Source organism: Hippocampus bargibanti, linkage group LG06 (genome assembly GCF_051943395.1).
Source record: "Hippocampus bargibanti isolate YZ-2025 linkage group LG06, ASM5194339v1, whole genome shotgun sequence".
Classification (NCBI taxonomy): Eukaryota; Metazoa; Chordata; class Actinopteri; order Syngnathiformes; family Syngnathidae; genus Hippocampus; species Hippocampus bargibanti.
In genome coordinates this window covers 2,990,001-3,015,605 of record NC_142739.1, presented here as the reverse complement: position 1 = coordinate 3,015,605, position 25,605 = coordinate 2,990,001, and the positions used below count along the sequence as shown (strand labels likewise).

At 42.6% G+C, this 25,605-nt stretch overlaps 1 protein-coding gene across 5 annotated transcripts in view; it reads left to right on the top strand.

Annotated features, from left to right (window-relative positions):
- dop1a (DOP1 leucine zipper like protein A) overlaps positions 1–21,318 on the top strand; it is a 46,541-nt gene extending 25,223 nt beyond the window's left edge. For 3 of the 5 annotated variants that reach the window (XM_088998060.1, XM_088998062.1, XM_088998059.1), the window contains 23 exons: positions 2,118–2,401; positions 2,469–2,621; positions 2,703–2,803; positions 2,892–3,151; positions 3,294–5,418; positions 6,081–6,192; positions 8,201–8,383; positions 9,341–9,466; positions 11,258–11,392; positions 12,873–12,928; positions 13,041–13,145; positions 13,363–13,429; positions 13,822–13,966; positions 14,223–14,302; positions 16,509–16,618; positions 16,865–17,014; positions 17,343–17,404; positions 17,944–18,096; positions 18,296–18,432; positions 18,497–18,552; positions 18,863–19,027; positions 19,265–19,394; positions 19,817–21,318. In XM_088998060.1, the coding sequence (XP_088854186.1) occupies positions 2,118–2,401; positions 2,469–2,621; positions 2,703–2,803; positions 2,892–3,151; positions 3,294–5,418; positions 6,081–6,192; positions 8,201–8,383; positions 9,341–9,466; positions 11,258–11,392; positions 12,873–12,928; positions 13,041–13,145; positions 13,363–13,429; positions 13,822–13,966; positions 14,223–14,302; positions 16,509–16,618; positions 16,865–17,014; positions 17,343–17,404; positions 17,944–18,096; positions 18,296–18,432; positions 18,497–18,552; positions 18,863–19,027; positions 19,265–19,394; positions 19,817–20,125 (5,204 nt within the window). In that variant the 3' untranslated portion in view covers positions 20,126–21,318. The remainder of the gene's footprint in view (positions 1–2,117; positions 2,402–2,468; positions 2,622–2,702; positions 2,804–2,891; positions 3,152–3,293; positions 5,419–6,080; positions 6,193–8,200; positions 8,384–9,340; positions 9,467–11,257; positions 11,393–12,872; positions 12,929–13,040; positions 13,146–13,362; positions 13,430–13,821; positions 13,967–14,222; positions 14,303–16,508; positions 16,619–16,864; positions 17,015–17,342; positions 17,405–17,943; positions 18,097–18,295; positions 18,433–18,496; positions 18,553–18,862; positions 19,028–19,264; positions 19,395–19,816) is intronic. The other 2 variants (XM_088998061.1, XM_088998064.1) reach the window with 2 other exon arrangements.
- Positions 21,319–25,605: the final 4,287 nt, after the last annotated feature.

The following is a 25,605-nucleotide window of genomic DNA, read 5'->3' as shown; positions in this document are numbered from 1 at the left end:
GTCCACTGTTCCACGGCCGTGACAAAAACCACACTGCTCCTCCTCAAGCTGAGGCTCGACTTTCCGACGGACCCGCCCCTCTAGAACTCCTGAATAGACCTTTCCAGTGAGGCTGGAGAGTGTGATCCCTCTGTAGTTGGAACACACCCTCCGGTCCCCCTTTTTAAAAAGGGGGACCACCACCCCGGTCTGCGTGGTCCCCGATGACCACGCGATGTTGCAGAGGCGTGTCAGCCAAGACAGCCCCACAACATCCAGAGCCTTTAGGAACTCCGGTCGGTTCTTATCCACCCCCGGGGCCTAGCCACGAGGAGCTTTTTAACCACCTTGGTGACTTCAACTACAGAAATCGGAGAGCCCCAGACACTGCTTCCTCCAAGGAAGGCGTGTTGGTGGAGTTGAGGAGGTCTTCGAAGTACTCTGTCCACCGGTTCACGACGTCTCGAGTCGAGGTCAGCAGTGCCCCATCCTCACTGTACAGTGTTAGTGGTGCACTGCTTTCCCCTCCTGAGACGCCGGATGGTGGACCAGAATTTCGAAAGCGGTCCGGAAGTCGGCTTCCATGGCCTCACCGAACTCCCATGCCCGTGTTTTTGCCTCGGTGACCACGGAGGGTGCGTTCCGCTTGGCTAATCGATACCTGTCAGCTGTCTCAGGGGTCCCACAGGCTATATAGGCCCGATAGGACTCCTTCAGCTTTACGGCATCCCTTACTACTGGTCCACCAACGAGTACGGGGGTTGCCGCCACGACAGGCACCACCCACCTTACGGCCACAACTGTGCAACGGAGGTACGGAACATGGTCCATTCGGACTCGATGTCCCCCATCTCCCTCCGGACATGTGTAAAGTTCTGCCGCAGGTGGGAGTTGAAACTCCTTCTAACAGGGGATTCCGCCAGACGTTCCCAACAAACCCTCACAATACGTTTGGGTCTGCCAGGTCGGACTGGCATCTTACCCCACCAACGGAGCCTACTCACCACCAGGTGGTGATCAGTTGACAGCTCCGCCCCTCTCTTCCCTCGAGTGTCCAACACACGAGGCCGCAAATCCGATGATACAACTATAAAGTCAATCATCGAACTGCGACCAAGGGTGTCCTGGTGCCACGTGCACATATGGATACCCTTATGTTTGAATAATGTGTTTGTTATAGACAATCTGTGTCAAGCACAGAAGTCCAATAACAAAACACCACTCCTGTTCTGATCGGGGGGGCCGTTCCTCCCAATCACGCCCCTCCAGGTCTCACTGTTATTGCCCACATGAGCATTACCCAGCAGAACAAGGGAGTCGCCAGGGGGAGTGCTCTCCAGCACAACCCCTAAGGTCTCCAAAAAGGATGGGTACACTGAACTGCTGTTTGGTGCATATGCACAGACAACAGTCTTAACCCGTCCCCCCACCCGACGGCGGAGGGAAGCAACCCTTTCGTCTACCGTGGTGAATCCCAACGTACAGGCGGCGAGCCGGGGGGCAATATGTATGCCGACAGCTGCTCTACGCCTCTCACCGTGGGCAACTCCAGAGTGGAAGAGAGTCCAACCCCTCTCGAGAGGGCTGGTACCGGAATCCAGGCTGTGTGTGGAGGCAAGCCCAACTATGTCTAGTCGGAACTTTTCGACCTTGTGCACCAGCTCGGGCTCCTTCCCTGTAAGAGAGGTGACGTTCCACGTCCCAAGAGCTAGCTTCTGCAGTCGAGGGTCGGACCGCCAGGGTCCCCGCCTTTGGCTGCCGCCCAGCTCACAATGCACCTGACCCCTCTGGTCCCTCCCATGGGTGGTGAGCCCTTGAGAAGGGGGACCCACGTTTCCATGTTTAGAGACAATATCATAAATTATACAGAACTCATGATTGTTAATGTGGAGTTGCATGAGACTATGGTACCAACATCATTGTCCCTGGCATGTCATTCATCACACATTTGTGCATTTACTAAACTTTCACCCACAGAACAAGATAAAACTTTAAAAAACATTCAGTCACAATTGATGTTATTGGCATCATAGGTAGTTGCTTCAGCTAAGGAACACACACACTAATGAAAAGACATCACAACTTGTGCAACCCACAAAGTATAAATGTGTAGTATATTCAAGTCTGCATGTTTACAGACAGCCAGCAGGGGTGTCTGCCACCATGGTTGCAGACACTGATGGATGCCACGTGCTTGGCTAGCAACTTTAGTCTTCAAGGTGTGGCCATTTCTCTGCTCATGGACCTTGTCGGACTCACCCAGTCTGTGGCCATGGTGACAGCTGAGAGTGTGGCATCCAGCGGCAGTTCTGAGTCTACACAGCCAATGAGTCCCAGCCAAGGTCGCGTGGCCGTTGTCATCAGGCCCCCACTCACACAGGGAATTGTACTGCACATTGCAAACAAGACAGATTTCTTCAAGGTTGTATTAAAAGTAAAACAACCATGTACCCCCCAATTTTCTAACTTTTTAATCTACTTGTTTATAGAATGTGGCTCTAATTCTGTGGGATCAATTGAGTGAAGGAACACCTCAGCACCATCAACGTAGTGTGGAGCTTTTCTATCAGCTCCACAACCTTGTACCTTCTTCCAGCATCTGCGAAGATGTGATCAGCCAGCAGCTCATGCACCGGGACAAGGTTAGTGCGGTGAAAATCTGTTGGGTGCCAGCTTAATACTGTGTAACGATGATATGCATACTGAAGTATATGTTATTGCAGAGAATTCGGCTCGCAGCCCATGTGAAGTTTTCTGTGCTGTGGCATTTGACACGAGATTTAAACGTGACCAAATCTTCTCCTTTCAATCGCACATTTGACAGGTTGTTTCAAATATTGTACCTTCCATTTGCAATGTTCTTAATATTGCTCTAAAACTTGAGAATTTCCGTCCTTTATCCTTCTCGACAGATCTCTTTTTATCATGCTAGACAGCCTGAGTTATTGGGATCCTTGTACGAGTTCAGTTGGCCGAGCTTGGCTGAATCAGGTCCTTCAGCGACATGACATTGCTCGGGTACTAGAACCCCTCCTTCTTCTTCTACTGCACCCGAAGACCCACAGAGTTTCCATTCAAAAAGTACAAGCACAGCGCCACTGGGTCCATATCTTTCCTGGCCTGCTTGAACAAGAGCCATTGGAACTGATAGACGTCAGAGGTCTCTCCGAAAGCGAGTTGCCTTTTTTTCCGTTTTGTACATATTACATTTGATATAAAATATTAGTAGATGTGACAAATTATCCATTATTTCATCCTTCCTGTTGCCTTCTTACAATGATTTTTTTACTCTCTTTTTTTATTTCTGTCATTAGACCTCAATCAAATGCAAATGGACAGGATGGCACAGAGAGGTTTGCCAGGTCTTGAAGTCGGTGACATGGAGCCATTTTGTCTCACGGTTAACCCTCTGAGTGACAGTCTCTCAATCCTGAGTCTGAGCAGCGAGAATTTACAACTAACTGGTGGATTTCAAACTGCTGATCAGCAGGAGGAGCCCCATTTCTCAGAATCAACTGGTTCTCATTCTTCTCCAGTGGAAAGTCAAAGTTTTGATGAGCTAGAGATTGTGAACAGCACATCCAATGGTTCCGAGCACCAGCCTCTTTCCACAGATTCTTTGTCTGAAGACTCATTAGAAGAGACTGTTTTCTCTGTGGTTAGTGATCTGATAGAAAACGTTCTGTGTTTAGTAGGTGAGGAGTCGCTTGGTGTGCCAATCCAGTCTGAAGATTGGCCTCAGTCAGATTCGGAGAGCACTTCCTCAGAAACTTCCACTAGTCCTCATCTTTATTCTGGACTTCTCCACAGCTCCAACCACCAGACACTTCCTGAGATGCTGGCTGAAGGGACACTGGAATTCCTCGGTGTTCCTCCAACTGATATAGCTGCAGAAGAACACCACAGAGAGGGCATCAGCCGTCACAGTTCCTCACCTTCTATTGTCACATTAGCACAGAACTCAGATCCTGCCATATCAGAACAAAATCTCCAGGTGGAAAACAGTCAAACACGCAAACGTAGCCATAGCAGCACTCAGCTCAGCCTGAAAGGCAAAATCATGGAGAAACTGGCCGACAAATCCACAGGGGCGAAGCCTAAGACAAAAAAATCCAAAAGGAAAGAGGAGGAGAGACAGAGAAAGGCATTGGGCCAGGCTGAAAAAACACAAACACCCAACATATTCTTTGGGGATAGCCTAGATCTGGAGAACTGGTATAGCTGCGGAGAAGGTGAGGTATCAGAGATCGAAAGTGACACTGGCTCACCCAGTGCATGCTCAAGTGGGAATGACCGCGGTGTTGGTGTTGCTGGGCTCAAATCATCTTCTGCCCCTCCTTGCTTCAACATCCACCCTCTCTACCAGCATGTTCTACTATATCTGCAGTTGTACGACTCATCCAGGGCCCTTCACGCACTTTCGGCAATTGCGGCCATGCTGAGGTCTGCTCCCTCAGGGTTTGTGAGTGCTATCTCCACTACCAGCATCAACAACACCTACACCCCCCAACTATCTTTGCTTCAAAACCTCCTAGCTCGTCACAGGGTGTCTGTCATGGGAAAAGACTTCTACTGCCCCATTCCACAAGACTCTCACTCTCACTCATTTCGCAGTGCCATGTATCTGGAAATCATTATATCACTCTGTCTATACTTCCTCAGAAGCTTCTACTCTGCCCATGTGTCAGCAGGCCCTCAGGACTTGGCTGGAAACCGTGCCATGCAGTTAACCAGTATAGAGGTCTTAACTCTTCTTTTCAGTGAGCTGTCCAAAGTCACCGGGGGCTCAGCAAAGGGATTTGCGAGTTTCATCTACGATGTCATGTCTAAATGTAAAGTTCAGAAGGTGGTTCTCCATTGCTTGCTCTCGTCTATATTCAGCGCTCAAAAATGGCATGACCAATGGGCGGCTGCTGTAAACATGTCCACAGTGGAAGAAGGTCTGTCAGAGGACAGTATCATCAACTTGTCCGAGGACCAGGTGGACAGTTGTAGTGCAGTCCAGTCCCAATTACTGAGACTGCTTCACAGCCTAGTTGTACTTGAGCACAGAGTTCTGGTGCCAGTCGATGAAGGAGGAGAACCTGCGGCAGTACCGGCGGGTGGTGTAGGAGCAGGGGGAAGCACAGGAAATGGGTTTGTGATGTTAGGTGGAGATGTGGAGCATATCAACCCTCAGCAGCCAATGAAGTCACTACAGTATCTTCATGGACAGCCAATCACAGCCCAGGGCATGTTTTTGTGTGCTGTGATCAGGGCACTACATCAACACCACGCATGTAAAATGCACCCTGAATGGATTGGACTCATCACAGCCACACTGCCATATATGCGGAGGATGCTAAGAAGGGTGGTTGCATCAGTCACTCTGCAGCTTTGCAGAAACTTGGACAATCTACTTCACCAGTACCGCTATGAAAGTGGAATTATTGACGTCAGGTACTAAAGCCAGTACACTAACGGGATTGAATTTTATAAACCTGATCAAAAACAACAACAACAGCAATAACATTTGCTATTTGCGCACACATTCGCAAATCAAATTCTCCGCCGTTCGGTGAGATGTTGGCTGTCAAGCCTCTTGACACTGGGCGCTTGTCAGTGGTGCAGAAAACATTTAATTGTGTAATTATTTTAATTTCAATATCCACAATCATCCAAATCAATCTTATTTGATTCAATTTAAATTCTGTTATATTGAATGTTACTAAACTGAAATTCATTTCAAATGTTGCAGCATTATTTTTAATTATACTAACATTTCTAGTGTAATAACACATTTAAAACTTGATTTTAATAACTCGTTTTGAATAAATTAAAATTGGGTGATAGAACACTTCCAATGGTTTACGCAGTTAACATGTTGAGAGAATTCTTATTGAATCACATTTAAGAAAGAAATTACCATTATTTCAGTTTACAGTATTGAACCATTTCAGGCAACAACCTGAATTTTCACATGTAACTCAGATATTTAACACTAGATGGCACCGTAGGCTTGGAATTAATAAAATACACAATCGACAAGACTGGGTGGAAGTACAATACAGTATTTGTTAACTAAATTGAGTCCCACTCACATCATCTTTTGTTTTTTTTAGACCGCAGTGGATGGCTCTCTGCATTCCTCCTGATTTATTACTGACCGTATTGGAGGGGATTACTGCAATCATCCACTACTGCCTGCTTGATCCTACTTCTCAGTACCACCAGGTGAGGGTTCTGTAAAACTGTTTTTCACTCTTACTCGAACCAAGGTACATTTCTTTCATTGAAAAAAATGGTACACCACTACTTTAAAATGTGGAAAACGCTTATTTTCACTGTGTTGTATTGTTACTATTAGCGTTTTTTGACATTGGAAAATACCACAAACTTTGACTAAGAATGAAATCATATATGCCAAGTAAAATATAGTCAATTAGAAATGTATGACAGCCATTTTTTGCTCCCAGTCCTTTGCGCTCTCCCCCAATATTGTGCCATTCCCCTTTCCCATTTTGAAGCTTAGTATAATTCCATCATCATTCAAATGACTTTTTTCTGCTGAATGGTCGCTTAAGATTGTCCAATTTCCATTTCTTCAATTTGCTTACCACTTTAACTTTGCTGCATGTTTTGCAGAGCAGACCTTTCTCACTTGCTCACAAAAAAATATATCACCCAGGTTTACTTCTCGATATTCTATTTTCACAGATTCTGACAGCCATTCCAATTTAAAAACATAGGAGTTTATTCTTTTTTTGGTTTGGGGAGTCGACGCATTGCATTCACTGCCCGGTCGCTTCGCCGTGATCATACATGAGCATTGGCACCATTTGTTGCCGCTGCACTGTTATTGTTATGGAGTAAAGCAAATACTGTCAATGCAGTGATTGTCTGCGCAGTGTCATTGCATCGTATTGTATGATTCAGAGGTGTAGTCGTGGGTATACGCCGGTATGCGGCGTATACCCACTTATTTTTCGGTCGGCATTGCGTATACCGACAGTCAAATGTGGTGCGTCACTATGAATGAATTGAAGAAACTACCAGCCGTAGCTCGTCTACTCTGCTCTGTTTATTTGTCATCCAATACTTGGGATGCGTTCAAGTTCGAGATTAGCGCACGACTTCTAATGACGCTGTTTGGAAAGCATTGTCTAACGAATGAGCAGGGACAAACATTTGCCAACGTTTCCGTGTTGCTACACGTGAACGCATGTGTAGCATCATTTTGTTACTAGTACATCACCTGCTTAATATCAGGAGAGATATTCAAAAACATTGCTGATGTGTTTTTGAAGTGTTCCTCTAATTTTTTAGAGCAGTCTGTTTTGTTGAATTAATCTGTTCGGCTGTTGAGAACAAATGTATTTGAATTTTATGACAGTGCACTTTTAATTTAATTGATTGTTTTTTATGTTTGGAAGAGAATGATTTGTGTTGTATTTTATGTTAAATATGAACAAGAATGCATTGTCAACTTCAGATTTAAAGTATTTTATTTAAATAAATGTTCAAAAATAACCAAAACACCATGTTTGCCTCATGATAAATACATTTAACATTCATTTGTGTGACCAGTAGTAACTAAAAACTGCTCCTAATTTTGTAATAGTGAGCCAGTAGAAATGACATATTTTTTGGGTAAATAGTCTTAGATGTCAGTGGTTCTAAAACCATCATTTTTTTCTGTACTACTTTCTGTGAATTTTTGTGAAATTTTAGAGTACACCCACTTCTCAAGGGACCACTACACCACTGGCACGATACGATACATAAACAAAATGACATATCTAATTCATTTGCTGTACGTTCACTGCGCTGGATATACTTTGCTGTGCACTGAGAGTATACAACCACAGCCTGGAGGGAACATGGGTGCCGTTCTATCTCCAGGACACGTAAATCGAAATGAAGGCTACCTTTCATTGTGTGGCCTCCTTGCAAATTTTGCTTATCTCAAAGCATAAGACTCACAAGGCAATTCGCGAGCTCTTGCTGCTCCCTACCGGTACGAAAGCGAACTACACTAATCAAATATCAGGCGAGAGTCCACAAATGAAAATTCTCGTGTAGACCACTCAATGAAATTCCAAGGAACCCAACAGCCGTCTTGCTGAACTCATGCCGAGTCTTCCTATTTTCTCTGTACGATTAATATTAACATACTATTGACAATTAGCATTGTTTGTTCATGTTGACAACAGTGCTGATACCCTTTCTGATGACCTCTCAGTTTCATGTGAGTGTTGACCAGAAGTACCTAGCTGAGGCTCGGTCAGGCATCCTGGCTATTCTCCACACTATCATGTCTTCCGTCACACTACTGTGGAGTGTCCTTCATCATGCTGACAGCTCTGAGAAGCCGGCTGCTGCTTCTGCTGCTTCCACTTCCAACATCAATTTGGGCTCCACTAAGGTACATAAAAGTGCAATACTGTGTTTGTTAGTCCCAGCTTAGGGCAATGTTGACAGTACAGTACTTCAATGGTATGAGAAACAAGGTGTCTGGGAACTCAAGGACATTCAAATTCTAATTTGTCAATGCAGTTATGGAGATTTTATACAGTGGGTTGTGTCACTGGTAGGTAGCGAGGAAAATCCAATACTCCGGTGACAACTAGCATAAAGCGTATAGAGGAGTATATACATTATACTTGGTGACATAATGAGGGAATTGGCAGTAGATGGTACAAGTTGGGAGGCGAGACCCCGCTCCTTGCTGCCAATCCGAATGTGACGATATGTTGTCAGGACATAGTTGGGTCATGGTGTTTAACAAAATCTCTAAGTTAGTGATAGGGAACACTTGAGGGGGGAACAACTTTTATTTTTAAATAGGGACAAAATATGTGTACATTGTATGTTCAAAATAGGTGTTCTTAATATGTTTATTTTTCATAATACATTCTTCAATGCATGTTTGAAGACCCATGGAATATAAAAGCATTTCAAACAAACACAGCAAAACACCCACGGACAGTGACTTTTCCCTCAGTGCTTTTTGGTGCGTTCTTGCATAATAAAATAACATACAATTCAAAGGATTGTACAAAACGGCAAACTTTTTTTCTACATTTATTCACAAAAATCACCTCAACAATTTTTTTTATTTTATTGAGGTTCTGCTTATCCTGCATGGCATTCTAAACTATCAACAAATTAGTACACTTAACTCAGGTGGTGATATCGAGGAGGATAAGATGTGCTGTAAGTGCAATTAGCCAATGGTGTTTTTACAACTCAAAGCTACAGTCGACTTCTGCATACACAATGGTGCTATACTTTATTTTTATACTAATATTGATTACAAGATATTCTTTGAAGTTTATAAATATCTGCATTAATTCCTCACTTACCTATTTATTATCTACAGAAAATTCGCCAGCAAATCCTTGAGCTGCTTGGCCCAATCTCCATGAATCACGGTGCTCACTTCATGGCAGCCATTGCTTATGTTTGGAATGAAAGAAAACAAATAAAGACTCCAGTCAGAAATAAGGTGAGTGATGATGATAAATGTTTTCGCCCTCACACATTTTTTTAAATTAAAATCGTTGCTATTGTAGCATTTTTGATCTTTTTTTTATTTAAAGGAAAATGAGTGCTTGGCCTTTATAAATTCTTTTGGAAAAAATGAATAACAAAATGGACGATTAGTGACATTTGCTCTCATTTGTTTGTACAGTACTTTATTTATGAGACCACGTCGCAGATCAATTTACATATTTCAAATATTGTACTGAATCCACCAGAATTTGAGCCGACTCATTAGTTTTTGCAAACAAGTCATTCCAAAATTTTAAAAAGATAAAAATGAAAATATCAGAAATCCCAATGTACTATTTTAAGATTGATTGGATTGGATGTACTTTTATTCGTGTCACAGTAAAGACATTTCACAGCAGCAAAGCTATGAAAGGAAGAAAGAAGTAGAAAAACAAAAGCTGGAAAAGGCAGCCACTCTTGCGGCGCCATCTTGAAGTCAAAAAACCCCAAAAAACTAAATAACAAATATGACAATACAAAGACACAGTCATTCATTCTTCAGCACTTGCTGTACCCGCTTTGTGACATGAAACAGTTCTAGATGAAAGAGGAGAGGATCAAAGCGTCATTTTCAGCAGCAGCAAGATGCACAAAAAGCAAACATTTGCTGTAGACTAGTCTAATTTTGGTGAAATAGCTTCTATTTACCGGGCTATATCTAATATTTCCTCATCCTAAATTCTTGACAGTAAGCTTCAATTTCATTCGTTGGAGTGCAGATCAAATTTATTAGCTTCGTACACAGTGCGAGTGTGCTCGTGTTGCATCTTTTGGAATTTTCAAGGACATAACACATTGTCAAAGGATGATTTTGGTGTAACACAGACATTTCTTCTGACAGATGTGGTTGAGTGTACATTAAACGCAATACCTGCTGAAATAACAGTATTCATGCAAGAAATTTAATGTAATACATGTAAATGTGATTGAGGTGTAAGAAAACAGTTTCTGAGTTCTGGAGCCCTGTGGTGGATGTCCTAAATACTGTATGACGACAGCGCGAATCGAACCTCCTGAATAGATCAATGTAGATCAATTAATTAGTTCACATTATCATGGTTAGCATCAATATCGTTGTATTTAAATCACACAATTTGCTGTGACACAGAGGTAGTTTAAGCTACTTTAAACTACAACAAACAAGCCATTAACAGTTAACAAAAATATTAATTAATTCATCTTCCGGACCACTTCATCCTCACGAGGGTCGCGGGGGGTGTTGAAGCCTATCGCAGCCGTCTTCAGGCAATAGGTGAGGGATCACCCCTGAATTGGTTGGCAGCCAATCACAGGGCACACAGAGACAACCATTTACTCTCACACTCACACCTAGGGACAATTTGGAGTGTTAATTCAGCCTGCCATGTATATTTTCGGAATGTGAGAAGAAACCGGGGAGAACATGGAAATTCTACACATGGAGTTCGAGCGGGATTTAAACTCACAACCTCTGCACTGTGAAGTCGGCATGCGAACCCCTCAACTACCGGGCCTCCAAAAATATACATTTAGGAACAAAACAAAAAAAAGGTTTGCAATGGTAAATATCCAATACTGCGGAATACTGCTGTAATAAAATCCTTACATGAGTTCATGACTATTTGTTATGGTCTCAAGGAAATGCTCTCTTACAAAGTACTGTACTCTTTTACACTGATAAAAGGTAACTATAAAATACTTTGAATTGTGTCATTTTACTGTAGGGTCACAGTCCTATGAGCTCTGTTTTATGTTTGACTTTCAGGTGATTCCTGCAGCGAGTGATGAACAGCTGCTCCTGGTTGAGCTGGTTCGGTCGGTGAGTGCCATGCGCACTGAAACAGTCATGTACACAGTCAAAGAGGTTCTAAAGCAGCCACCAGCCATCGCAAAAGACAGGGTATGTGTTTTTACACTTTGTTGCTATTACCATATTTTCACGACCATAAGGCGCATATAAACGTCTCAGATTTTTTTCAAAATGTGCAGTGCGCCCTGTAGTGCAGTGCGCCAATGTGCGGACGTATTAGAGACCACCATGAGGACGTGGTAGAGAACATGAGGGGAGTGCGTGGGCGTGGGTTGTGTATAAAAGAACAGGTACGTATGTGCTTTAAGCAGAACATTGCTGTTCGCACAACCCTGAAAATGGCAAAGAGACATGGTTATGAAGCTCAGTTTAAACTGAAGGCTATCAGCTACGCCGAGGAGCAGGGGAATCGAGCCGCCGCGAGAGAATATAAAGTTAACGAGTCGATGGTTCGCAAGTGGAGGAAGCTGGAGAACGAACTCCGACAGGTGAAGAAGACTCAGCTGAGTTTTCGCGGACATAAAGCAAGGTGGCCAGAGTTGGAGGAAAGACTCGAGCAATGGATCGTCGAGCAAAGAGCGAGCGGAAGGAGCGTTTCGACTGTCACCATCCGAACGGAGAGAAACTGCAGCCGATGGTGATTTTTAAAAGAAAGACTTTGCCTAAAGAAACATTTCCAGCAGGCGTCATTATTAAGGCAAACGAAAAGGGCTGGATGGACGAGGATATGATGGAGTGGCTGAGGCAGGTGTATGTAAGGGGACCGGGAGGTTTTTTCCACACATCACCGTCACTTCTGATTTGTGACTCTATGCGAGCGCATCTCACAGACAATGTGAAGCAGAAAGTGAAGCGGATGAACGCTACGCTTGCTGTGATTCCGGGTGGGTTGACCAAGGAACTCCAACCGCTGGACATCGATGTGAACCGGCCGTTCAAAGTGAGGCTGCGAGCGGCGTGGGAGCGATGGATGACCGAAGGAGACCACAGCTTCACGAAGAGTGGTAGGCAGTGCCGGGCTAGTTACACCACAGTTTGCAAATGGATTGTGGACGCTTGGGCTAACGTGTCTGCTGGTACGGTGGTTTGAGTGGAAAAGCCGGTATTATTTCCGAGGAGCCGCACGGCACAGAAAGTAACTGACAGGGAGGAAAGCGAACCGGCCATGTTGGATTTAGCGCAACTGTTCGATTCTGTTACCGGTAATGTGCTTGTTTTTACCATGCCGACGCCTGTTGAGCGATGATTACAAAATGTTCTTACTTTGTCATTAATAAATAAAGCACTACCAAACTCAGTTTTGCTCCAGATCTGTTTTTTAAATATGCCTGTATGTTGTGTAAGGCGGACGCCCGTATGGCAGCAGAGGATATGTACCAGTATATAAAACTTGCGTCCTTTCATCCGGTGCGCCCAATGTGTGTGTTAAATACAGAAATGGCACACATAAATGAGACTGCGCCTTTTCACACGGTGCGCTCTTTGGTTGTGAAAATACGGTATATCAGAGTTACTCTATGATGAAATGTGCACATCATGGTCAGTCATTACATTACTTGGGACCCTTTAGAAGCACCTCTCTTTGGAGGTCTGCATGCTGCAGTTCTTCTATGCGTATGTCCAGAGGTGAGTTTCTTACTTATCGACATCAGTATAAAGTGTCTTTAAAAAAATACTGTACATCAGTTATAATCTGCTGCTTTGCAAATTCAAACGTCATGCTGTCTCTTGGTCACAGGATCCCCGTATCGACTTTAGTTGATAGCTGGCCTTCTCTGCTGGCTCTGCTGAAGGACTCTGTGCAGTTAGGCTTGCCTGCCCCAGGACAGTTTTTGATACTTGGGTTGGTGTTTCTTTCGTCACACTTCCTTCCTTACTTAGTATTTTTGGGTTTTTGTTATTACATTCTGCCTAAAAATGTGTGTTCATGAAAACATCATAGTTATGTAAAACTTGGTTATGTATAGTATGTCCGTGTTTGTAAGACCAAATTAGGCTATTGTGATTTAACCTTGGTTCACTGATTTTACATGATGCCAGTGTTTGTTTTTATTCTCTAGTGTTCTCAATGAGATCATTTTGAAGAACCCTAATCTGGAAAGTAAAAAGGACCAGCGAGAGCTCCAGGTTAGAAGTTTGGTTGTCTATATTTTGCTTAATTTATTTGAATTTTGTTTGAACATTTTGTCACTGGCGGGCAGAATCCTTCTGTTGAAAATCTTTTGATTTCAGGAAATCAAAAAACTTTTGTAACGTTTGTAGAGCCATTAAAATTTAATCGTCAAAAAGGTCAACCCATCTGTGCAGCACATTAGATTGATCATTTTTGAACGATGATGACCCACGTGGGGCGTGGCCAATAGGAGTGATTTGTGAAAAAATACGAAATTGACCAAATCTGGAATTAAGAGGTTTCTTCCAACTGACAATAATCTTGGTTTATTTATTTCTCATGAGCTGTTTGTATGTTTGTTTGTTTGTGTGTTTTCTATTTTTTATTTTATTTTTATGGTGTTCAGGATGTGACACATAAAGTAGTGGAGGCCATCGGAACAATTGCAGGTTCCTCTCTGGAGCAAACAACATGGCTCAGAAGAAACCTGGAAGTGAAGGCCTCTCCTCAGATAGTTGTGAATGGAACAAACCTTGAAGCAGATGTTGAAGGTTGGCCTCTTATACTTAAAGGATAAATGAAGCACATTAAGTTTTCAGCCATTGTTCTTATAACATTTTGTGTGTTCTGTAATGCACAAGCTAGTTCAAGCAAATTGTAAAAAGCCTGAACAAAAGACTAGGTGTAAAGCACCTCAGCGTCGATGCAAAATACTGACTTGCTCAGGTGAAGCGAGGAGTAAATTACAATTTCTTCCGAGAGATGTGCTTACTTGCCTGGCTCATATTTTATGTCTGTGTTTTCTAGATTTAATGCTCACAGTTATGGAGGCCTCCAGCTTCACCCCATCTGTCTACAGTGTTCATGCCCTCACGTTGCTGGCAGAGGTATAGTGCGTGCGCGTGTGTGTGTGCGCGCCTGTGTGTGAGTGTCTGCGTGTGTGTGCGCCCATGCGTGTGTGTGTGTATGCCTTCTCCGCTGCCATTCAATATTTAGTGAAGTGTCTACGTCGTGGTCTAGGGCTTTTTTTCTGTCTGCATTCTTGTACTCTGCACCTTGATCTGGTAAAACAGGAATGATTTACATACGACAATTTTGAATTTTGGTTCGGACTTTAGCAAGCATCATGGCACTTGATATGCTTGATTTGCCTTCACGGGCTGAATATGATGTGGTGGGCCAGATTTGGCCCCCAGTCATTGACTTTGACACCTGTGCGTTAAACCATTCCAAAAGATAGACAAGATCACCTAAACAAAAATGATAAAATAAGTTTACATTTAATTACACATGTAATGTAAACTGACACAATGGTTGACAGGTTTAACACATCATTCTCCCAGCGGTTGTGGGTTTGAATCTGGCCTTCCTGTCAGTTTACATGTGCCTGCATGGGTTTTCTACAGATACTCAGGTATCCTCCCGCATTTCATAAACATGTGTGGCTGGTTTATTGAATACTCTAAATTGTCCCACTGTGTAATTGTGAGTGTGAATGGTTGCTTGTCAATGTGTAACCTGCATTTGCCTGGCAACCAGTTCAATGTGTGCGGCGTCTGCTGCCCGAAGACCGTGGATTAGAAAATGAATGGATGTAATAAAAGTTATTATTACATATTATAATAAAGTAGTTTCACTTAGGTTTTAGGCCAGTCCCCTTGCATCCTTAATTTAAGGTATGTATATTAAAATAAAAGCAGTGCCTATTTTATGTACAGTGATGCACACCTCACAACTGTATCATGACTGTCAGTCATGATACATGTCTTGCGCCGCTCTGACATACTTTTCTGTCACTCCAGACTTCCTCATTCAATGCCACAGCTCTTCTGTGGGCACAATGTCATACGCTTTCTCCAGATCTGCAAAGACACAATGCAATTCCTTCTGACCTTCTCTGTACTTCTTACAGTGATACCTCAGCTAACGAACTTAATTGGTTCTCAGAAAGTGTGTGTCACGTGAAAAGTTTGTCTGTCGAACATTTATTTCCCATAAGAAATAATTAAACATGAGAATAATCCGTTCGCAGGTCCCCATAAAACATAATTTTCTACTAAATAAGCATTAAAACTCCACAAAATATGCCTTGTTTTAAGTATAATGTGCTATTGTATTGTAATTAAAGAATTAAACTGTACTGTATAATAAAGTCATTTTATTTACCTTTGTGATGGTCGTTGATGTAGTTGCCTCTTAATGATATTCGAGTGAGGTTGCCAGGCTTTCTCCGCGATGATACCCTCACTAACACTGTCCTCTGCTAGCTGCTTTTCGTTAATCTAACAGACATTTTTCAACCTCTTCTATTGCCTGAGACCGTTGCTTAGACAACACAGAAACCCTTCGCCACACGTAGCGATGGTCGACTTAGCGTACTGGTACTGGGACGCTAAGTCACACAAACGCACACCTCGTTCGTGTTTTTCAATGATCTTCTTCTGCTCGACCATAATTTTCTTTTGTGTACTCTTCGGCTTAACACTAGCCTGTGGTGGGGTCTTTTTCGGTCCCATGATGGCAAAAGTACTCTACTCGATAACAAACCATGTCTGCACTTAAAGAAGGGTGATGACAGCCACAGTGGCGCTGTGCGCTTTGGTCCGTCCGCCGAAAACTAGTTAGTCAGCCGAGACTATATGCTCGCAAATTTAATGTTCGTGAGGCGAAAGGTTCGTGAGCTAAAGTGTTCGTAAGATGAGCTATATCACTGTATGTTTTTGTTTTTTTTACTTGATGAAGGCAGCATGGGCAGCTTCTGGGACTGGGGAGGCCCAACTTTACTAAAAAATGATCAGATATCCTCACAGTTCATAAACTGCTTCCACCCCATTCTCATTTAGTCCCATTTATTCGAGGCAGACAATGTCTTCCCCCGCTGACGCTGGAAAAGTAGGGCACATCAATAATTATTAAGAGGCCTATAAAACTAACCTCTTTTGGTGCTCTGAAGCGAATCTGACGAATGACAAACCTCATTCTTCCGGCTATAGAAGAGTCAATGGAACAAGTTCAGCTTTCTCATCACTGTGTTTTCCAATGCTGTTTTGCCAGTATATAGCCAATGTCAGACTGACGGGAATTCATCTGCAGGTGCTGGCTCACTTGTTGGACATGGTTTTCTACAGTGATGAGAAGGAGCGGGTTATACCAATGCTGGTCAACATCATGCACTATGTCGTACCGTACTTGCGCAACCACAGGTAAGCATAATTCTGTTTATTTGGTTCAGATTCTCTCGGACTTGGAACTGATTTTGTGAAAAGTAAAAAAAAAAAAAATTGAAATTCCGGTAACTTATTTTGCAAAAGTGTGACATTGTTAAACATCATGAATATTTGTTGTTTCACTAAATAAAAACACATTAGTAGAAAAAAATAATGCAAAAGCAAATGATAATCTCTGCATGATATGTATATGAAAATGAATTGTCTTGCTCCACCTATTAGTGCTCACAATGCTCCCAGCTACCGGGCCTGCATCCAGCTGTTGAGCAGTCTAAGTGGGTACCAGTACACACGCCGGGCCTGGAAAAAGGAGGCCTTTGACCTTTTTATGGACCACACTTTCTTCCAGATGGATGCATCCTGTGTCAGCCAGTGAGTAAGAGAATCAGCCAATGAGAAGCAAGATGATAAGATTATTCTTCTAGGTTTGTTTCTGCCTCAGATTAAGGCCAGCAAACTATAAAATAAAGACTGGAGAGAATTCAGAGTTAATATAATGTAGTTCACATTCACTTTTTTTTCAATAAAATTTTCATGTTTTGCGACTTCAAAAGGTCCAGTATTCATAAAGCAGCATAGATCAGAGTGAAGTGAAATACAAAGTGTGGTTTAAGCCATGGCAAAGGGGGACCCATTTGTTGATTTGTTTGTCAATATTAACTTCATGAACATGTATCTTAAAGGTGTCTATTTTTTTCAGCTGGAGGGCAATCATTGACCATTTGATGACCCATGACAAGACTACATTCAGAGATCTTATGAGTATGTTTTGTTTTGGCATTTGTCATGATCATTGTAGGAAATGCACCAACTACTACTACTACTACTACTACAACTGATAATTTCGACTTTCCAAACTGGCATTCACCCACCCTCTGATATTGTCCATTAGTTAGTTCCATTAGACACCATAAACAAAACTTCACCAGTGTAAAACTCGGGTATTTTTGATCTACATATATTTACAAACTTTGCAGACTGTAACAGTCCTCTATTTTTTGTGTCAGCTATATTCATCAATAATAATAATAATAATACATTTCATTTATAAGCGCCTTTCAAAACTCACAAGGACACTTTACAGTCACAGGATAAGTTTTTCTGCGGTTGAGCAGCGGCAGCCACATGCGCCAGCGTTCACTCAACCCATAATATATCCCTTTCATTACGCTTGTTCCTGAGAAGATTTTAAGACAATACTAATAAAAGGTTTTTGGCCAAACCTTTTCCTTTTGGTTTGTAATTGATTATGACTATGATTTTAATTGGAATGCTGTGTCTCTCTCTGTGTCCTCCAACAGCACGCGTGGCTGTAGCCCAGAGCAGCTCCTTGAGTCTGTTCACAAACAGAGATGCTGAATTGGAACAGAGGGCCATGTTGCTTAAGCGCCTGGCTTTTACAATCTACAGTAGTGAAGTGGACCAGTACCAAAAATATCTTCCTGACATACAAGGTAATGAAGAACTCTCCATTCTATATATATATATATATATATATATATATATATATATATATATATATATGTGTATGTATGTATGTATATATATGTATATATATGTATATATATATATATATATATATATATATATTTTTTGTTAACTGTTCAGTCGTGTACTGTTTCAAGATGCATATTTCACGACACGGTCTTTCAGAGCGCCTGGTGGAGAGCCTGCGTCTTCCTCAGGTGCCCATCCTCCATGCTCAGGTGTTCCTCTTCTTCAGGGTGCTGTTGCTGCGCATGTCGCCTCAGCATCTCACCTCCTTATGGCCCACTATGATCACCGAACTGGTAAGGTCTCAATGCTTCTCGAACGTTTATCCATTTTCTAACCTTGAGATCTGTCTCTTTTTAGGTGCAGGTCTTTTTGTTGATGGAACAAGAACTGACAGCCGATGAGGACATATCAAGGTACGCTTTTGATACTTACACTGACAGGTAAACTCAGAACATAGTAGAACCTCAGTTGATGATCTTAATTTTTTTCCAACCAAAGCATTTTCACCAACCAAAGCATTTTTTTAAATTGAAATTCAATGGGAATAGATTTTTGTTTGTGACAGCCCTAGAACCAATTTACCTTTACCATTGGGGGACGCACACACTGGACCTAAACCATAGTTTGTAAATTTGTAAACAGATTTGTTCACAACCGGGGTTCCACTGTAACAACATACCTTTGTTAACCACAATAGCTAATTCTGTCTCTGGCCTCCCTCAGGACATCTGGGCCTTCTGTCGCTGGATTGGAAACCACCTATTCTGGAGGGAATGGCTTTTCAACATCCTACAACAGCCAACGCTGGCTCAATCTCTATCTCTCAGCCTGCAAGCTGCTGGACTTGGCCTTGGCTCTGCCGCCTGAAAGCCTTCCTCAATTCCAAATGTCAGTATTTTGTAGATCTATTTTCATCAATTTTAAAGAAAGAAAATCACTACTGACCTTCACTATTGAGATTTACCAGATGTCCTTAAATGTGTTTTAAATGGAAGAAATGAATAATAGAAATAGAAAACTAAATGAACAGGTTATTAGGGTATATATGGCCTATTTGGTCATTTTATGCACCAACCTGCTTTAACAATTAGTGTTTCAATATGCCTGTGTTTTTCTTGATCCCAGGTACCGATGGGCATTCATCCCCGAAGCCTCAGACGATTCTGGAATGGAGGTGAGGCGGCAAGGGACTCACCAGCGGGAGTTTAAACCTTACGTGGTCCGACTAGCCAAGCTGCTGAGGAAACGAGCTAAGGTGCAGCACCTTATTTTTATACGTTTTATTGAACAAGTGTGATGTGAAATCAATTTATTTGTTTCTCAGCAATTGTCCAAAGTCCACCACTGCAGGATATACATTTTCATCTTGATACCGATGACCCAAATCTGCATTTGAGAACTATTGCAGTACTGTATTTTGTTTCCAGCATAACATAACTGTATGTAATTACACATTATATTTAATTATGACCATTTTTGTGGAGCAACATAGCAAGCAGAACATTTAATTTGTCAATGCACAATTGTTCTCATTTTATTTTTTTAACTCAGAGTTTAAAATGGACTGCGATCGAGAATATAATCATCTGTACAAGAATGGGCATTCTGAGGAAACATCTTTAATATTCGCAGAGTTCTTCACTACACTCAGTGTTGTTGTTGGTGTCTCCTCCACAGAAAAATCCAGAAGATGACTGCTCCACTCGAACCCTTTCGTGGGAACCAGGCCACCTGATGCTAACCCTCTATATAATCCGTAGCATGGAACAGTTGCTTCCTTTCTTTAACTTGCTCAGTCAGGTGTTTAACAGCAAAGCCGGCAGCCGCTTAGGTCCTGCTTGCGTCCATAACCGTGCGGCTGGATTGTATTTTTCTCAAAAGGAGGGCCATAAACTGGAAAGTCAGAAAGTGTTCTGGAGTCGCGCTCGACAAAACATTGAAGAAATGGTCGAGAAGGACTTTCTGGAAGGTCTAATCAAGACGTGATAACACAGGGGATTTGCACATTCTGATCAGCACTTGGAAAAACTTCAACTTGAATAGCGGCAACAAATGAATACAATTGAGGGAAAATCATTTAGATTTTTTTTATATTTATTATTATTTTACATTTCAAAAGCAATTGGATTTTAATTATTTCTACAAAGAGAGAAGCCTTGATGGCTAATTTTTAATATTTTGTGTTCGTCCTTTGGGACCAAGAAAGATGCTGTGCCATTCCATATTCGACATTAGTTAATAAAGTCTTCTAACAAAAGCGGCTCACATCTGATGTTACTGTTCAAAGCTGATGCTCGGCTCACTTGCAACCTTTTAATGGCAATGGAAATCAGCAGTCAGTGGGTTTAACCCTCTAAATCAGGGGTGACCAACCGTTTATGATATAAGATTTATTTTTAAGCAACCAACACCCACCCTCAACCTCCCACGCTTGATTTCGGAGCACCATGAGTGACTGGTTTTGCTTTCTTTTATGCAACAATACAGTAATGGCAAAACCATTTCGATATTTCACTACAGGCTTATAATAGCAATGCAGATTGAGCATGTTTTACATTTATTATCCTGTCGACAGTAATGTCCATCCATCGTTCCATCCATTTTCAACACAGCTCTTTGTGAATAGGGTGGTGGGAATTACTGGAGCCCATCTCAACTGATCTCGGACGAAAGGAGGAAAGACCCCTGAACTGGTCGCCAGTCAGTCACAGGGGACTCATAGAGACGAACAACCACACACACCCATATTCACATTATCATTGAGTCGTTGACAACCTCACACTGCCCGCACACAAGTCCAAGTGGGTGTACCACTCCACAGTCAGTAATATCAAAGTTGGCTTTCAACGGGATGTGTCGCGATGTATCCAGCCAGATGCACCAGCGCCCAAGTCATTATGTGGCCAAGATATCTACAAAACTACACACTCCTTTGACTGCTGGTTCTTGGCCAATTACATCACTTTTTATACTGCAAAAATATAATGTATTTTCTTTGTCCCAAGTTATCTTGTTGACATGGGCGGTGTGATGCCATGAACACAATTGCCAAAAGCATGAGAATGCGGGCATGGCTGTCCACAGGTGGGGGCAATCGATCCTTTAGATTACTTTTCATCTGGTGCGAGTTTCCGCGGACACTAAATCTAATTTTGGTCAATTAAAACTAATATGAACTATTTATTTAAACCACTTTTTCATGGCTGCAAACATGTGATGGTTTATAAAGGGATAATCCAGCCCGACTTTTTCATTCGTTTTTATTTTGTATTTTAATCACATACATTACTTTGCATTTTGAATGTAGCCACAAGGGGGCACAAGCCAGTGTCTTGTGCCGATCCCAAGCCTGGATAAATACAGAGGGTTGTGTCAGGAAGGGCATCCAACGTAAAAAAAATTGCCAAAACAAATATGCGAATCAAACCTCTGAATCCCATACCGGATCGGTCGAGGCCCGGGTTAACAACGGCCACCATTGGTACTGTTGACCTTCATGGTGCCAGTGGAAAATTGACTACTGTTGGAAGAAGAAGGAGAGGAGGGAGATGTGCCCGGAGGATAAGAGAGAAATGGAACGCCAAGAGTATAGAACTAAGAGTAGGAACTTTGAATGTAGGAACAATGACAGGTAAAGGTAGTGAACTGGTTGACATGATGCAGAGAAGGAAGGTAGACATACTGTGTGTCCAGGAGACCAGGTGGAAAGGGAGCAAGGCTAGAAGCTTAGGGTCAGGGTTTAAGTTGTTCTATCATGGTGAAGACAAAAAGAGAAATGGAGTTGGGGTTATCTTAAAAGAGGAGTTAGTTAGGAATGTCTTCGAAGTAAAAAGACTATCAAATAGAATGATGAGTCTGAACCTAGAAGTTGAAGGCGTGATGTTCAATGTTGTTTGTGGGTATGCCCCACAAGTAGGATGTGAGCTGGCGGAGAAAGAGACATTTTGGTTGGACTTTGATGAAGTCATACAGAACTTCCCGAGAAGTGAGAGGGTTGTAATTAGTGGAGACTTCAATGGACATGTTGGCGCAGAAAACAAAGATGATGAGGAGGTGATGGGCAGGTTTGGACTCCAGATGAGGAACGCTGAAGGACAGATGGTGGTTGACTTTGCTAAGAGAATGCAAATGGCTATTGTGAATACTTTCTTTCAGAGGAGGCAGGAACATAGGGTGACCAACAAGAATGGAGGCAGAAGTCCACAGGTAGACTACATTTTGTGTCAACGGCACCATCTAAAGGAAATCAGTGACTGCAAAGTAGTGGTTGGTGAGAGTGTAGCCAGACAGCATAGGTTGGTAGTGTGTAGGATGACGCTGGCAGTGTGGAAGATGAAGAAACCAAAGGCTGAAGTGAGGACAAAATGGTGGAAGTTGAAAAAGGAAGAGTGTTGCATGACATTTAGGAAGGAGGTAAGACAAGCACTGGGTGGGCTAGAGGTCCTTCCAGATGACTGGCAAACTACAGCGAACATAATCAAAGACACAGGTCGGAAAGTACTTGGTGTATCGAGTGGAAGAAAGGTAGATAAGGAGACTTGGTGGTGGAATGGGGAGGTGCAGGAGTGTATACAGAGAAAGAGGTCAGCAAAAAAGAAGTGGGACACTGAGAGGATGGACGAAAGTAGACAGCAGTACAAGGAGATGCAGCGCACGGTTAAAGTAAAGGTGGCAAAGGCCAAACAAGAGGCCTATGATGACTTGTATGCTCGGCTGGACAGTAAGGAAGGCGAGACTGATCTATACAGGCTGACGAGACAGAGACACAAAGATGGTAAGGACCTGCAGCACGTTCGGGTGATTAAGGATAGAGATGGCAATGTATTAACAGGTGCCAGTAGTGTGATGGCAAGATGGAAAGAGTACTTTGAAGAATTGATGAATGAGAAAAATGAGAAGGAACAAAGAGTAGAAGATGTAACTGTTGTGGACCAAGATGTAGCAAGCATTAGCAAGGATGAAGTGAGGAGGGCGCTGAAGAGGATGAAGGGGGGAAAGGCACTCCGGCCTGATGATTTACCAATCGAGGTACGAAAGTGTCTTGGAGAGGTGGTGTTCATGACTGGGTTGTTCAACAAGATGTTAGATGGTGAACAGATGCCTGAAGAATGGAGACAAAGTGTACTCGTGCCCATTTTTAAGAACAAAGGAGATGTGCAGAGTTGTACTACCGACAGTGGAATAAAGTTGATGAGCCATACAATGAAACTCTGGGAAAGAGTAGTTGAAGCTAGACTAAGAGCAGAAGTGAACATTTGTGAGCAGCAGTATGGCTTCATGCCAAAAAAAAGAGTACGACAGATGCAGTGTTTGCTTTAAGAATGCTGATAGAGAAGTACAGAGAAGGTCAGAAGGAATTGCATTGTGTCTTTGTAGATCTGGAGAAAGCGTACGACAGGGTTTCCAGAGAAGAGCTGTGGCATTGCATGAGGAAGTCTGGAGTGACGGAAAAGTATGTCAGAGCGGTGCAAGACATGTATCATGACTGTAGGACAGTTGTGAGGTGTGCTTTCGGTGTGACTGAGGAATTCAAGGTGGAGGTGGGACTCCACCAGGGCTCAGCTTTGAGCCCCTTCTTGTTTGCTCTGGTGATGGACAGATTAACAGACGATGTTAGACAACAATCTCCTTGGACCATGATGTTTGCAGATGACATTGTGATCTGTAGCGAGAACAGGGAACAGGTGGCGGAGAAACTAGAGATGTGGAGATATACCCTGTAAAGGAGAGGAATGAAGATCAGTCGCAGCAAGACGGAATATATGTGTGTGAATGAGAGGGATCCAAGTGCAAAAGTGATGCTACAGGGAGAAAAGATAAAGAAGGTGGAGGATTTTAAGTACTTGGGGTCAAATGTCCAGAGCAATGGAGTGTGGAAAAGAGGTGAAGAAGCGTGTCCAGGCAGGCTGGAGCGGCTGGAGAAAATGTCAGGTGTGATGTGTGATAGAAGGGTTTCAGCTAGGATGAAAGGAAAAGTGTATAAAACCGTGGTGAGACCAGCCATGATGTTTGGACTGGAGACAGTGCCACTGAAGAAAAGACAGGAAGCAGAACTGGAGGTAGCAGAGCTGAAGATGTTGAGGTTTTCTTTGGGAGTGACCAGGTTGATTAGGATCATGAATGAGTACATTAGAGGGACAACTCATATTAGAGGCTTTGGAAAGAAAGTCAGAGAGGCCAGACTGAGATGGTTTGGACATGTCCAGAGGAGAGAGAGTGACTATATCGAGAGAAGGATGCTGAGCCTTGAACTGCCAGGCAGGAGACCGAGAGGAAGACCGAAGAGGAGGTTTATGGATGTGGTCAAAGAGGACATGAAGGTAGCTGGTGTGAGCGAAGAGGATGCACAAAACCGGGATAGATGGACGACTTTGATTCGCTGTGGCGACCCCTGAAAGGAAAAGAAGAAGAAGACATTACTTTGCATTTTGAATTTCCTCATTTGACGTAATCAGTAAATGCCTAACTACTCTCACAGTGCCCCCTTTTTTTACCTACACAGGCACACATGCACAATGTCCCATTTCCATTGTCTTAGTTTGGATCATTGTACACAATGACCAAAAATGGCAATCCATCTGCATGAAAATGTATGTGGGCATTCATACCTGTACTCATTTTAACCTCTGAAAATGTGATGATTAACCTCTCCATGACTCCTTAAAAAATGACAAACGCAGCTAATATGTAGAGTGAAGGTCAGTTGCAGCAAGACGGAATATATTTGCGTGGATGAGAGGGACCCAAGTACAAGAGTGATGTTACAGGGAGAACAGATGGGGGACAGGAAGGGAGCGGGTGTGAGAGAAGAGGATGCACAAAACAGGGTTAGATGGAGTACACTAATTCGCTGTGGCTACCCCTGAATGGAAAAGCCCAAAAGAAAAAATACTTGCATGCCGTTTTTCCACATGCCATTCTTGCTTTTTTGCCCAACATGCATGCTAAGTATATATATATATATACAGTAAAGTCTCGTTATATCGATATTCAAGGGAGTCCGAAAAAATATCGATATAACCGGGACTATCGATATATCCGATCCTGCGCCGAACTGCATTAAACAAAAGCCGCCAAAAGAGGGCAGCCAAGCGCCATATAAGAAACGGAGCTGGCCATTAGCTCCCTTTTTTTTGGGGTGAGAGATGTTCCCCCAATGTTGCCTCAAAATGGCACATATAATTCTTTAATGATTGTAAACATGTATGCTTTAATCTTCAGAACTACAGTGTATTTGAAACATATTCATAACTGGATGTGTAACAAGAAAGCATATTGTTTGGATTCACAAGCAATGCAAGACGTCTTGGCGTGAAGTCATTTTTATTTGCATTTGAATAAAAAGTGACATCGGCTGTCCTTTAATACACAGTATGGAATGTTAATAATTTTCAAAATCATCGCGCTTCAGCAGACAAAACAAGAAACATTGTTGCAAAAAACGATTGCATTCATATACAGTACAG